Here is a 15,806-nt window from a genome sequence, read left to right on the forward strand (position 1 = left end):
TGCCATACCTAACTATTGAGCATAGCCTCTGGCCCTGGATAATCAGGAAGCCAGAACAGTGACCCTGAGCAGCCTCAGAGCCCAACCTAAAGTACTTTCCCATTGCAGAACCCAGCCTAACACCTAATGCAGCAGCAGAGTCCAGATACAGCCCCGCGGAATGCTACCTATGTAATCACTCAAGCAGGGAGCCCAGCCAGTAACCTGCCCAACATCAGAGGACAGCCTCTGGTCCCATTACACCAAGGAATCCAGACAGCAACTCTGACATTTTCTGCCCCACCAAAATGTGGGGTACAGCTGAAGGCCACACCTCACCCAAGAGCAGAGCACAATGAACAACCTATCTGATCGCAAAGCCCATCCTGTGGCCCTGCCCAACTTTGGGGCACAGCCTGTGGCCCTGCCTGATTGCAAAGTACAGCCTGACATCTTATCTGACCATGAAGCCTGGCCTGTGGCCCCACCTGAATGTAGAATCCAGCCACTGTTTCCATCTGCTCTGGAAGCACACCTTGAAGCCCCACCTGACCAGGAATAATTGCAGAGCATGGCTTGCAACCCTGCCCAATCACAGAATCCAACCGGTGATAGCACCCAGTCAGGGAACAAAGCCTGTGAATGTGCCCAACCAGAGGTGATTACAGAACACAGCTAGTAACCCCACCTGACCACAACATAGCCATCAGCCCAACTTGACCTGGGAGCCCACCGCCCACCTAGCAGCCCCACTTGAACATGGAACCCAGACACCAGCCCCACCCAACACCACCCCACCCCCAACCTCAGAGCACAGACTGTGGCTTCACAGAACTAGAAAACCCTATGGGAAGTTCTGTTTACCTGTAGATGCTACCAGCTGATTGGTGAAGGTCTTTCCCTGCCAAAACAAACCTGTAAAGTCTCTAAGTGGAGACCATGTACTCAAATGTGCAGATACCAATGCAAGTATACAAAGATCATGAAGAATCAGGTAATATGATGCCATCACAAGAAACTAATAAACTTCCAATAAGTGACCCTAAAGAAATGGAGATCTATAGACAGTGCAAAGAATTCAGAATAATCCTATTAAAGAAGTTCAGTGAACTACAAGAACACACAAACAACTAACTGAAATTAGGAAAACAATGCATGAACAAAATTAAGAGGTCAACAAAGAAATAGAAACCATAAAGAAAAAAAAAAAACTCTGAAGTCCTAGAGTTGAAGAATACACTGACTGAACTGAAAAATACAATAGAGAGCTTCAACAACAGACCTGATCAAGCAAAAGAAAGAATCAGTGAACTCAACGACAGATCATTTGAAATTACCCAATCAGAGGTGGAAAAAGAACAAAGAATGAAATGAGTAAAAAAAGATTACGGGATGTGGGGGACAACAATAAAAGAAACAATATACTAGTACGGTAATCCCAGAAGGAGAAAAGAAAGAGAAAGGGATGGAAAGAGTATTTAAAGAAATAATGTCCCTTTCCCAAACTTAAGGTGAGAAATGGACATCCAGATTCACAAGGCTCAAAGGACCACAAATGGGTTGAGCCTAAAAAAGACTACATCGAAATGCATTATAATTAAACTGAGAAAAGTAAAAGACACAGAGACCTTTGAAAGTAGAGAGAAAAGCAACATTGCCTTGAAATCAGTCTTGGCAATGAGTTTTTAAATTTGACATCAAAAGCACATGCAAAAATAAATAAGTGGGACTACATCAAACTAAAAAGCTTCTGCACAGTGAAAGAAACATCTGATTAGGGGTTATTATCTAAAATATGTAAGGAAGCCATACAATTCAACAGCAAATAAATAAATAATCCAATTTAAAAAGGCAAAGAACATGAAAAGACATTTTTCCAAAGAAGATATGAAATGGCCAACAGGTACAGGAAAAAGATGCTCAACATCACCAATCATCAGAAAAATGCAAATCAAAACTACAATGAGATATTACCTCACACCTGTCGATAGAGCCACTAGGGGAAACAGTATAGAAGTTCCTCAAAAAATTAAAAATAGGAGAGAGGCGAGAAGATGGCGGAAGAGTAAGACACAGAGATCACCTTCCTCCTCACAGATACATCAGAAATACATCTACACGTGGAATTTCTTCTACAGAACACCCACTGAATGCTGGCAGAAGACCTCAGACCTCCCAAAAGGCAAGAAACTCCCCACGTACCTGGGTAGGGCAAAAGAAAAAAGAATAAACAGAGACAAAGAATAGGGACGGGACCTACACCAGTGGGAGGGAGCCATGAAGGAGGAAAGATTCCCACACTAGAAGCCCCTTCGCAGGCGGAGCCTGCGGGTGGCGGAGGGGGAAGCTCCAGAGCCGTGGAGGAGAGCGCAGCAACAGGGTGCGGAGGGCAAAGCGGAGAGACTCCCGCAGAGGATCGGTGCCGACCGGCACTCAATACCCCGAGAGGCTTGTCTGCTCACCGGCCGGGGCGGGTGGGGGCCCGGAGCTGAGGCTCGGGTTTCAGTCGGATCCCAGGGAAAGGTCTGGAGTTGGCAGAGTGAAAACAGCCTGAAGGGGTTATACACCACGGCTAGCCGGGAGGGAGTCCAGGTGAAGTCTGGAGCTGCCGAAGAGGCAAGAGACCTTTTCTTCCATCTTTGCTTCCTGGTGTGCAAGAAGCTCTGGAAATGGGCGTGGAGCTGCCGAAGAGACAAGAGACTTTTTCTTGCCTCTTTGCTTCCTGGGGCACGAGGAGAGGGGATTAAGGGCACCTCGTAAAGGAGCTCCAGAAATGGGCGCGAGCTGCAGCTGTCGGCACGGACAGTAGAGATGGGTGTGAGACGCTAGGGTTGCTGCTGCTGCCACCAAGAGACCTGTGTGCGAGCACAGGTCACTCACCACACCACCCCTTCCGGAAGCCCATGCAGCCTGCCACTGCTGGGGTCCCGGGATCCAGGGACAGCTTCCCTGGGAGAACGCCCGGCACGCCTCGGGCCAGTGCAGCATCACACTGGCCTCTGCCGCCGCAGGCTCGCCCCACATCCATGCCACTCCCAACCCCCGGCCTGTGCCAGAGCCCCTGAATCAGCTGCTCCTTTAACCCCGTCCTGTCTGAACCAAGGCCAGATGCCCTCGGACGACCTACACACAGAGGTGGGGCCAAGTCCAAAGCTGAACCCCAGGAGCTGTGTGAACAAAGAGGAGAGGGGGAGGTCTCTCCCAGCAGCCTCAGAAGCAGTGGATTAAAGTTCCACAGTCAACTTGAAGTGCCCTTCATCTGTGGAAAACCTGAATAGACAACTAATCATCCCAAGTTGAGGAGGTGGACTTTGGGAGCAAGATATACTATTATTTTCCCCTTTTTTCTTTTTGTGAGTGTGTATGTGTGTGCTGCTGTGTGAGATTTTGTCTGTATAGCTTTGCTCGCACCATTTGTCCTAGTGTTAGACGGACCCTTTTTTTTTTAATAGAAATTTTTCTTCTTAATAATTATTTTTTATTTTAATAACTATATTTTATCCTACTTTATTTTGTCTTCTCCCTTTATTGCCTCCTTCCTTTCTTTCTTCCTTCCTTCCGTCCTCCCTTCCTTCCTCCCTTCCTTTCTTCCTCCCTTCCTCTCTTGCTTCCTTTCTTCCTCTCCTCCTTCGTTCCTTTCTTACTTTCTTCCTTCCTTCATTTTTTTCCTTCCTTTCTTCCTTCCTCCCTTCCTTTCTTCCTTCCTCCCTTCCTTTCTTTCATCCTTCCTTCCCTCCCTCCCTCCTTCCTTCCTTTCTTTCCTTTCTATTTTTTTTTCCCTTTTATTTTGAGCTGTGTGGATTAAAGGCTCTTGGCACTCCAGCCAGGTGTCAGGGCTGTGTCTCTGAGGTGGGAGAACCAACCTCAGGACACTGGTCCACAAGAGACCTCCCAGCTCCATGCAATATAAAACGGCGAAAATCTCCCAGAGATCTCCATCTCAACACCAAGACCCAACTTCACTCAATGACCAGCAACGAACAGTGCTGGACACCCTATGCCCAACAAAGAACAAGACAGATCTACAGCCCCATCCATTAGCAGAGAGGCTGCCTAAAATCATAAGGCTATCAATATCCCCAAACACACCACCAGATGTGGACCTGCCCACCAGAAAGACAAGATCCAGCCTCATCCACCAGAACAGAAGCAACAGTCCCCCCAACGAGGAAACCTACTCAACCCACTGAAACAACCTTAGCCACTGGGGACAGCCACCAAAAACAACAGGAACTACAAACCCGCAGCCTGCAAAAAGGAGACCCCAAACACAGTAAGATAAGCAAAATGAGAAGACAGAAAAACACACAGCAGATGAAGGAGCAAGATAAAAACACACCAGACCTAACAAATGAAGAGGAAATAGGCAGTCTACCTGAAAAAGAATTCAGAATAATGATAGTAAAGATGATTCAAAATCTTGGAAATAGAATAAATTGCAAGAAACAGTTAACAACGACCTAGAAGAAATAAAGAGGAAGCAAGCAACGATGAGCAACACAGTAAATGAAATGAAAAATACTCTAGATGGGATCAATAGCAGAATAACTAAGGCAGAAGGACAGATAAGTGACCTGGAAGATAAAATAGTGGAAATAACTACTGCAGAACAGAATAAAGAAAAAAGAATGAAAAGAACTGAGGACAGTCTCAGAGACCTCTGGGACAACATTAAATGCACCAACATTCGAATTATAGGGGTCCCAGAAGAAGAAGAGAAAAAGAAAGGGACTGAGAAAATATTTGAAGAGATTATAGTTGAAAACTTCCCTAATATAGGAAAGGAAATAGTCAATCAAGTCCAGGAAGCACAGAGAGTCCCATACAGGATAAACCCAAGGATAAACAAGCCAAGACACATAATAATCAAACTGTCAAAAATTAAATACAAAGAAAACATATTAAAAGCAGAAAGGGAAAAACAACAAATAACACACAAGGGAATCCCCATAAGGTTAACATCTGATCTTTCAGCAGAAACTCTACAAGCCAGAAGGGAGTGGCAGGACATATGTAAAGTGATGAAGGAAAAAAACCTACAACCAACATTATTCTACCCAGCAAGGATCTCATTCAGATGGAGAAATTAAAACCTTTACAGACAAGCAAAAGCTGAGAGAGTTCAGCACCACCAAACGAGCTCTACAACAAATCCTAAAGGACTTCTCTAGGCAAGAAACACAAGAGAAGGAAAAGACCTACAAGAACAACCCGAAACAATTAAGTAAATGGTAATAGGAACATACATATCAATAATTACCTTAAATGTAAATGGATTAAATGCTCCCACCAAAAGACACAGACTGGCTGAATGGATACAAAAATAAGACCCATATATATGCTGTCTGCAAGAGACTCACTTCAGACCTAGGGACACATACAGACTGAAAGTGAGGGGATGGAAAAATATATTCCATGCAAATGGAAATCAGAAGAAAGCTGGAGTAGCAATTCTCATATCAGACAAAATAGACTTTAAAATAAAAACCATTACAAGAGACAAAGATGGACACTACATAATGATCAAGGGATCGATCCATGAAGAAAATATAACAATTGTAAATATTTATGCAGCCAACATAGGAGCACCTCAATACATAAGGCAAATACTAACAGCCATAAAACGGGAAATTTATGCAGCCAACATAGGAGCACCTCAATACATAAGGCAAATACTAACAGCCATAAAACGGGAAATTGACAGTGACACAATCATAGTAGGGGAATTTAACACCCCACTTTCACCAATGGACAGATCATCCAAAATGAAAATAAATAAGGAAACACAAGCTTTAAATGATACATTACACAAGATGGACTTAATTGATATTTATAGGACATTCCATCCAAAAACAACAGAATACACATTTTTCTCAAGTGCTCATGGAACATTCTCCAACATATATCATATCTTGAGTCACAAATCTAGCCTTGGCAAATTTAAGAAAATTGAAATCGTATCAAGTATCTTTTCCGACCACAACGCTATGAGACTAGACATCAATTACAGGAAAAGATCTGTAAAAAATACAAACACATGGAGGTTAAACAATACACTACTTAATAACGAAGTGATCACTGAAGAAATCAAAGAGGAAATCAAAACGTACTTAGAAACAAATGACAATGGAGACACGACGAGCCAAAACCTATGGGATACAGCAAAAGAAGTTCTAAGAGGAAGTTTATAGTAATACAATCATACCTTAAGAAACAGGAAACATCTCGAATAAACAACCTAACTTTGAACCGAAAGCAATTAGAGAAAGAAGAACAAAAAAACTCCAAATTTAGCAGAAGGAAAGAAATCATAAAGATCAGATCAGAAATAAATGACAAAGAAATGAAGGAAACAATAGCAAAGATCAATAAAAGTAAAAGCTGGTCTTTGAGAAGATAAACAAAAATTGATAAAACATTAGCCAGACTCATCAAGAAAAAAAGGGAGAAGACTCAAATCAATAGAATTAGAAATGAAAATGGAGATGTAACAACTGATACTGCAGAAATACAGAAGATTATTAGAGATTACTACAAGCAACTCTATGCCAATAAAATGGACAACCTGGAAGAAATGGACAAATTCTTAGAAATGCACAACCTTCCGAGACTGAACCGGGAAGAAAAAGAAAATATGAACAGACCAATCACAAGCACTGAAATTGAAACTGTGATTAAAAATCTTCCAACAAACAAAAGCCCAGAACCAGATGGCTTCACAGGTGAATTCTATCAAACATTTAGAGAAGAGCTAACACCTGTCCTTCTCAAACTCTTCCAAAAGATAGCAGAGGGAGGAATATTCCCAAACTCACTCTACGAGGCCACCATCACCCTGATACCAAAACCAGACAAAGACGTTACAAAGAAAGAAAACTACAGGCCAATATCACTGAAGAACATAGATGCAAAAATCCTCAACAAAATACTAGCAAACAGAATCCAACAGCACATTAAAAGGATCATACACCATTATCAAGTGGGGTTTATTCCAGGTATGCAAGGATTCTTCAATATATGCAAATCAATCAACGTGATACACCATATCAACAAACTGAAGGAGAAAAACCATATGATCATCTCAATAGATGAAGAGAAAGCTTTTGACAAAATTCAACACCCATTTATGAGTAAAACCCTGCAGAAAGTAGGCATAGAAGGAACTTTCCTCAACATAATAAAGGCCATATATGACAAACCCACAGCCAGCATTGTTCTCAATGGTGAAAAACTGAAACCATTTCCACTAAGATCAGGAAAAAGACAAAGTTGCCCACTCTCACCACTCTTATTCAACATAGTTTTGGAAGTTCTAGCCACAGCAATCAGAGAAAACAAAGAAATAAAAGGAATCCAAATTGGAAAAGAGGAAGTAAAGCTGTCACTGTTTGCAGAGGATATGATACTATACATAGAGAATCCCAAGGATGCTACCAGAAAATTACTAGAGCTAATCAATGAATTTGGTAAAGTAGCAGGATACAAAATTAATGCACAGAAATTTTTGGCATTCTTATACACTAATGATGAAAACTCTGAAAGTGAAATTAAGAAAACACTCCCATTTACCATTGCAACAAAAAGAATAAAATATCTAGGAATAAACCTACCTAAGGAGACAAAAGACTTGTATGCAGAAAACTATAAGACACTGATGAAAGAAATTAAAGATGATACAAATAGGTGGAGAAATATACCATGTTCTTGGATTGGAAGAATCAACATTGTGAAAATGACTCTACTACCCAAAGCAATCTACAGATTCAATGCAATCCCTATCAAACTACCAATGGCATTTTTCACAGAACTAGAACAAAAAATTTCACAATTTGTATGGAAACACAATAGCCAAAGGAATAACCAAACGAATAGCCAAAGCAACCTTGAGAACAACAAATGGAACTGGAGGAATCAGGCTCCGTGACTTCAGACTATACTACAAGGCTACAGTAATCGAGAAAGTATGGTACTGGCACAAAAACAGAAATATGGATCAATGGAACAGGACAGAAAGTCCAGAGAAAAACCCACACACATATGGTCACCTTATCTTTGATAAAGGAGGGAAGGATATACAGTGAAGAAAACACAGCCTCTTCAATAAGTGGTGCTGGGAAAACTGGACAGCTACATGTAAAAGTATGAAATTAGAACACTCCCTAACACCACACACAAAAATAAAATGGGTTAAAGACCTAAATGTAAGGCCAGACACTATCAAACTCTTAGAGGAAAACATAGGCAGTACACTCTATGATATAAATCACAGCAAGATCCTTTTTGACCCATCTCCTAGAGAAATGGAAATAAAACCAAAAATAAACAAATGGGACCTAATGAAACTTAAAAGCTTTTGCACAGCAAAGGATACCATAAACAAGACCAAAAGACAAACCTCAGAATGGGAGAAAATAGTTGCAAATGAAGCAACTGACAAAGGATTAATCTCCAAAATTTATAAGCAACTCATGCAGCTCAATAACAAAAAAACAAACAACCCAATCCAAAAATTGGCAGAAGAACTAAATAGACATTTCTCCAAAGAAGATATACAGCTTGCCAACAAACACATGAAAGAATGCTCAACATCATTTATCATTAGAGAAATGCAAATCAAAACTACAATGAGATATCATCTCACACCAGTCAGACTGTCCATCATCAAAAACTCTAGAAACAATAAATGCTGGAGAGGGTGGAGAAAAGAGAACACTCTTGCAATGCTGGTGGGAATGTAAATTGATACAGCCACTATGGAGAACAGTATGGAGGTTCCTTAAAAACTACAAATAGAACTACCATACGAACCTGCAATCCCACTACTGGGCACATACCCTGAGAAAACCATAATTCAGAAAGAGTCATGTACCAAAATATTCATTGCAGCTCTATTTACGATAGCCAGGACATGGAAGCAACCTAAGTGTCCATCAACAGATGAATGGATAAAGAAGATGTGGCACATATATATAATGGAATATTACTCAGCCATAAAAATAAATGAAACTGAGTTATTTGTAATGAGGTGGATAGACCTGAGTCTGTCATACAGAGTGAAGTAAGTCAGAAGGAGAAAAACAAATGCCGTATCCTAACACATATATATGGAATCTAAGAAAAAAAACTGTCATGAAGATATTAGTGATAGGATGGGAATAAAACACAGACCTACTAGAGCATGGACTTGAGGATATGGGGAGGGGGAAGGGTAAGCTGTGACCAATTGAGAGAGTGGCAGGGACACATATACACTACCAAATGTAAATTAGATAGCTAGTGGGAAGTAGCCGCATAGCACAGGGAGATCACCTCTGTGCTTTGTGACCACCTAGAGGGGTGGGATAGGGAGGGTGGGAGGGAGGGTGATGCAAGAGGGAAGAGATATGGGAACATATGTATATGTTTAACTGATTCACTTTGTTGTAAAGGAGAAACTAACACACTATTATAAAACAGTTATACTCAAATAAAGATGTTAAAATAAAAAAACAGTATGGCTAAAAAAAAAATAATGCTACATTGTATACTTGAAAGTTGTTAAGAAAGTAGATCTTAAAAGTTCCCATCACACAAAAATCTATGTGAGGTGATGGATGTGTTAACTAAACTTATGGTGGTAACTGGTTCATATATACATATATATAAAATCATCATGTTGTACACCTTAGATCTAAACAATGTTATATGCCAGTTATAGCTCAGTAAAGCTAGAAATTAAAAGACCAGCAGCAATATGAAAAAAATAAATAGATCATGACCAATTGCTATTTATTCTTGGAAAGCAAAGATTCAACATTTGAAAATAAATTAATGTAATTCAACATATTAACAGATTAAAGAAGAAGAAAACCATATGATCATCTCAATGCATGCAGAAATCATTAGTTCACTATCCATTCGTGATAAAAATTTTCAGAGAAGTAGGATGAAAAAAGAATCTCTTCAACCTGAAAAAGGGTATCTGTAAAAATTCTACAGCTAGCAGCATACTAAATGGTGAAAAACTGAAGACTTCTTCCTAAGATCTAGAAAAGGCAAAGATGTCTGCTCTCACAAGTGTATTCAACATTGTACTAGAGGACCTAGACCATGCAATAAGTAAGGGAAAATAAACAAAAAGCATATAGATTGCTGAAAAAGAAATAAAGTTGTCTTTATGTTTAGATGACATGATCTTTTATAGAAAACCTCAAAGAATCTATAAACGATATTAAAATTAATTATCAAGTCACAGGATACAAGATCAATAGACACAAATCAATTCTGTATAACACAAATAACTAGAAATTGAAATTTTAAAATTATCATTTGCAATAACATAAAAAGACAAATATACATGGATAATCTAACAAAATATTTGTAAGACTGTACAAATAAGACTATATACACAGAAGACTACAAAACATTCCTGAGAGGCATCAAAGAAGACCCAATTAAGTGAAATTAATTATACACCATCTTCACGTATGGGAAGTTTCAATATTGTTAGGATGTAAATCATCCCCAAATTTATCTACAAATTCAATGCAATCAAAATCTCAGCAAGAAGTCTGGAGACATTTATAAGGTGTTTCTAAGATTTATCATGTAATAGCAAAGGATCTAAAATAAAAAATAGTTTTGAAAATTGAAGCGAATGCAAATTAAAACCACAATAAGATACCATTACACATCTTTTAACATGGCTGAAATGTTTAAAATTGATAATATCAAGTGCAGGAGAGAAGGCAGAGAAACTAGAATTCTCTTATTATGCTGGTGAGAATGACAAAATGTACAGCTACTTTGAAAACAGTTTGGCAGTTTCTTATAACATTAAACACATATCATATGACTCAGCAATCCTGCACCTAGGAATTTATCCAAGAGAAATAAAAGCATATATCTATATAAAGAGTAACACATGAATATTTATAGCAGCTTTATTTATAACAGCCTAAAACCAGAAACAACTCAAATGTCATCAACTGTTAAATGAATAAATAAGTTATGGTACATCTATACAAAGGAAGATTACTCAACAACAAACAAAAATGAACTACTGATATATGCAATAACAAGGATGAATCTCAAAAGCATTATGCTAAGTTAAAAAAAATCCAGGGCTTCCCTGGTGGCGCAGTGGTTGAGAGTCCGCCTGCCGATGCAGGGGACATGGGTTCGTGCCCCGGTCCGGGAAGATCCCACAATACCGCGGAGCGGCTGGGCCCGTGAGCCATGGCTGCTGAGCCTGCACGTCCGGAGCCTGTGCTCCACAATGGGAGAGGCCACAACAGTGAGAGGCCCGCCTAGCACAAAAAAAAAAAAAAAAAAAAAAAGAAAATCCAGATGCAAAAGGCTTTCCTACTAAAGGATAGTCAGAAAAAAGCAATATTAATCAGAACAGAAATCATATCAGTGGTTACCACGGTTTGGAAGTTGGAGTGGGGAATGACTATGTAAGAGATTTTAGAGAAACTTGGGATGATGGAAATACTCTTGATAATGGTAGTGGTTACTAGGCTGTATAAAAATAAAATCATTTAAAACGTATATTTTTTAAAAGTGAACTTTACTGTATATGAGCTATAACCTGAAAAACTGACCTATAAAAAAATTCAGTGTTTAGAAATGCATTTATAATTAGTACATTTATCAAGAAAGCAAGGAGATGATTACTGTGAAGGTTGGATAAGTTACCTAGGAAGAGGATGAGCTGGGGGAGAGGGGAACAGTGAGTGCTTCTGGGGTGCTGACAAAATTCTATATGGGTGGAGCCATAAGACTGTCTGCTTCATAATTCGTTTTTAAACTCTGCATTTATATTTTGTGAGCTTTTATTTATGCATATTTTAATAACAATAAAGCATTTTAATGTTAAAAAACAACCAAACTTTTTTGTCATTCATTCACAAAACCTCATGAGGTAGCTCTTCCACTTTCGGTATTAAGGTCCAATTATCAGAGGGTTTTCCCACAGAAAATAACTATAAAACTTAGGCAAATTACAAAAAGCAACTCCTTGAAGGCACAGAGAGCAGAGAAACAAACCAACTCTGCTGTAGGGGGTATATGCTTGGGGAGAAGAGGAATGTATGAAATTAAGTTCACCAATTTTAGAGCTTTGAGCCTGAGGCTAAGTATACCATGGTAGAAAACAAAGGTCTCCTTGGCTGAAGGAACCAGAAAATTGAAGCCATGGAACCATGGCTGCTGAAGAGTGTTGGGGAATCCCAGAAAGGAAAGTCAGAGAAGAGATCCCCCAATTTTTTCCGGCCATATCTCTGACTGACTGCTGAACCATATGTGTGGAACAGACTCAAAGCAGCTCAGCTAAAGGCTGAAGTTCTGAATTGAGACTGGAACCACCATCCAAGGAAAACACGTTCGCAGTTCATCTCCAAATAAGTTAATTGCCTGTCAAACAAAAGTAACATACTCATTATAGAATAATGGAAGTTAGAATCTCTACATCTGTCATGTATTTATTGGGTACCAGCTATATACCAGGCATTAGGTTATGTACTGGGAATACAGCAGTAAGCAGGTTAAAGTTCTTGCCCTCAGGGAGGCTGCAGTCAAATGGAGAAGAGAGCCTAGAAAGTGTAACAGAACTTAGTAAATGTTTTAATAAGAGAAGTGAAGGGAATATGTGATTGAAACACCTAATGCAAAGTAAAAATGACTTTCTGGAAGTTTTAACTAGGCAAAGCCAAAAGAATTGCGTATTCTAGGAAAGTCCTAGAGGTAAAACAGATGGTACGCTTAAGAACTAAAAGCTCAGTATAGTTGGTGTATATATAGTAAAAAAAAAAAAAGAATGACAAGAGATGACACTAGTGAGTACAGCAGGGACCAAGGTGACTAAAGAGCCAAGCTAACGAGCCTGAACTTAATTGAGAGCAATGAGAAGCCTCTGAAAGATTTTCAAGCAGAGAAGTGAAATATTTCCATTTTTTTTTTAGGAAAGTGATTTTGATGGCTGAACAGACTGTTCAATAGACTTGAACAGTCAGACTGAAGAAAGGTAAGACTGGAGACAAAAAGACGGGTTTAGAAGCTGTTTCAGAATTCCAAATAGGGCTTCCCTGGTGGTGCAGTGGTTGAGAGTCCGCCTGCCGATGCAGGGGACACGGGTTTGTGCCCCGGCCCGGGGAGATCCCACATGCCATGGAGCAGCTAGGCCCGTGAGCCATGGCCGCTGAGCCTGCGAATCCGAAGCCTGTGCCCCGCAACGGGAGAGGCCACAACAGTGAGGGGCCCGCATACCGCAAAAATTAAAAAAAAAAAAAGTAATAATAATAAAATGTCATTAAAAAAAGAAAAGAATTCCAAATAAAAGAGGGAGGAGATATGGGGCTATATGTATACATATAGCTGATTCACTTTGTTATACAGCAGCAACTGACAACACTGTAAAGCAATTATGCTCCGATAAAGATGTTAAAAAATTTTTTTAAATAACTTTAGCTTAGTGGAAACACAGGGACAAAAGTAAGGAGGCATGTACAATATATTTAAGAAGTTGAAATGATTGAACCTAAAAAAAGTTACAGAGCAACGGTAACTGGGAAGAAATATTGTGAGTTCAGTTGTGGGCATACTGAACTATAGATCTTTTTGAAAAATAAAAATGGAAATCTTTAGCATGCAGGTAGACAGACCTACATTTTTAAGAGTGAGATCTACAGCAGAGATAAAGATTTGGGTTTCATTAGCTCATAGGGAAAACTTAGATATCAATGTAATAACCCTGGTACATTGAAATGGTAGACAGTTTAAACAGAAGAAAAGAGAATCAATGGATTAGGATACGTTTTATATTGAAATTTCTAATTTCAATAGTAACAGTCTACACCTCTATGAATTCCCAGCTTATATTATATATTCCTCTGCAATACAGCTTTCTCATCTAAGAAACAGGATGATTCTAATTGTCAGACAAGCCTGGAGGCTTGAATGAGTTTTGAAAGCTAGGAGAAAGTTTTTATATCATAACAATCTAATTTAAATAACTTTAAGAAAAATACATTTGGTTTTCAGGAAAGAATTCTTTTCATACTTAAGGGAAAAGTATTCACATTTCTACTTTCCTGCTTTAGAATTTAAAAGTCTACAAAGTGGGGAACAAAGGGGTAAACAAATATCAGTTAAATACAATTTTTTCACACAACTGATACTGTCTTTAAGTTTAATGGAGCTCCAGAAAGTAACAGAAAACACAGAAGAAAGAAGCAACTGAAAAATACATACATGCTCAAAAAAAAGTAGAATATTTAATTTCAAGCTTACCTTGCTCCTAAATTTTCAATGGTTATATATTCATCCTTTCTCACAACTTCAAACTGCAAGTGATGAAAAAAAAATAGCCCTAAAGTAGTTCAATTTTCAAAATTCTTTAATGTTACTTCTTAGCCTTAATATTTGAAAGAAAACAATGAGAACAAAGCTATAGTGAATTTAAAAAAACAAATAAAACAGAAGAAACAAGCTATAAACAATCTTAATCAAATAACAAACTAGAGTTGGTCTTAAAAACTAGTTCTACTTTATATCACTATAGGATTTAAATGTCAAATCTAAAATACAAGAAGACCATACTAAACATTAAAAAATATATATATTCCTATTTATAATTTTGGCCTTTACTAATTAACTGTAAATTCAACAAGATATTTCATTAATTAAAAAAATAAAATGGATACCATTTAAGTGCATTTTATGTAACAGCAACTCTATGAGATGTTCTATAGATATTTTTATAGGAAGATGCTTAGAGACTAAAAAAGGGTTCAGAAAATCTAAAATTATTTTTAACCATAGGGGGAACAGAATTAGATTATCATCCTTTGTTCATGATAAAGACTTTCCTCATTGCTACAGCCATGGCCTGCTTTGTCTGTTTCTGTTTCTGTGTGTGTCTTTATTTTTAAAATTTTCTTATTCTTAAGTACCACTTAAATACTACTTTGGAGAAATCAATGCAATAAAAACATTAGAGAGCTTATGGCTAGAATACTATTACTACAATTCCCAAATCTGTTTGAAGTAAAAAACATCATTCTAGTGAAGGGAAGCAAAAAAATAAGAGAAAAATACTCACCAAAATTTTGACAATTCCAGGTACCTCACATTGCAGCATCCTTACCATGTCACCTGTACATCCTTCCTTCAAACATTTTTTCCCACTAAAACTCTAAAGTTATCAATAGAAAAAAAACAATAAGTTATCAATAGAAAAAAATAATACAAACAATAAAAATAGAAAAAACCCGCTGATGTGCAAGACTGATTATATTTAAATAAAGTTAGAAGCAGATGTTGCTAGACAGTAAAATAAAAGATGAGAATAAACATTTGAGAGTTAGCTGTTCAAAGACAGTCCATTTCTTACACCAATGGATTTCCTATTTAAAATTTGTAACTACACTTTTCTCTCTCATCATTGTTACTTCAAAATCTTCAAATAGTTATATTACAAACTAAAATGTATTTGCTGCCCCCAATAAAAGCAACTTAAAGTAAAATATACTAATTAGGTAAGTGCAAAAAGGAATACTGAATTTCTATTAGATATATGAGGATTCCAGGGAAAACGAATTTGAGTCCTTTTTCTGATTCTGACCTTGTTATTTCCTCTGGTCAAATTACTTAGTTTTCTTTTACATCTCTTTCTAAAGTTGAGCAAAATGGATTGCCCTAATAAATCAAAGAAAGTGAAAAGTATTTACACACTGCTTAAAAAATGAATAATAATGCTTTATATAATGATTTTTACAAAGTACAATGCAAGTTTATCTGTTTTACCTGTTAATCATCATAACAAACTTATAAAGTAGGTATTACTA

General features: G+C 38.1%; 1 protein-coding gene across 8 annotated transcripts in view; it reads right to left on the reverse strand.

The window, feature by feature from the left end:
* DZIP3 (DAZ interacting zinc finger protein 3) overlaps positions 1-15,806 on the reverse strand; it is a 121,263-nt gene that overhangs the window by 62,944 nt on the left and 42,513 nt on the right. For all 8 annotated transcript variants that reach the window (XR_009335733.2, XM_067034695.1, XM_059063625.2 and 5 more), the window contains 2 exons: positions 15,062-15,154; positions 14,251-14,303 (listed from right to left, as the gene is read on the reverse strand). Coding sequence is in view for 7 of the 8 variants with exons in the window: in XM_067034695.1 (XP_066890796.1) it covers positions 14,251-14,303; positions 15,062-15,154 (146 nt within the window). In the remaining variant the exon portion in view is untranslated. The remainder of the gene's footprint in view (positions 1-14,250; positions 14,304-15,061; positions 15,155-15,806) is intronic.

This window comes from Kogia breviceps, chromosome 5, assembly GCF_026419965.1.
Source record: "Kogia breviceps isolate mKogBre1 chromosome 5, mKogBre1 haplotype 1, whole genome shotgun sequence".
Lineage (NCBI taxonomy): Eukaryota > Metazoa > Chordata > Mammalia > Artiodactyla > Physeteridae > Kogia > Kogia breviceps.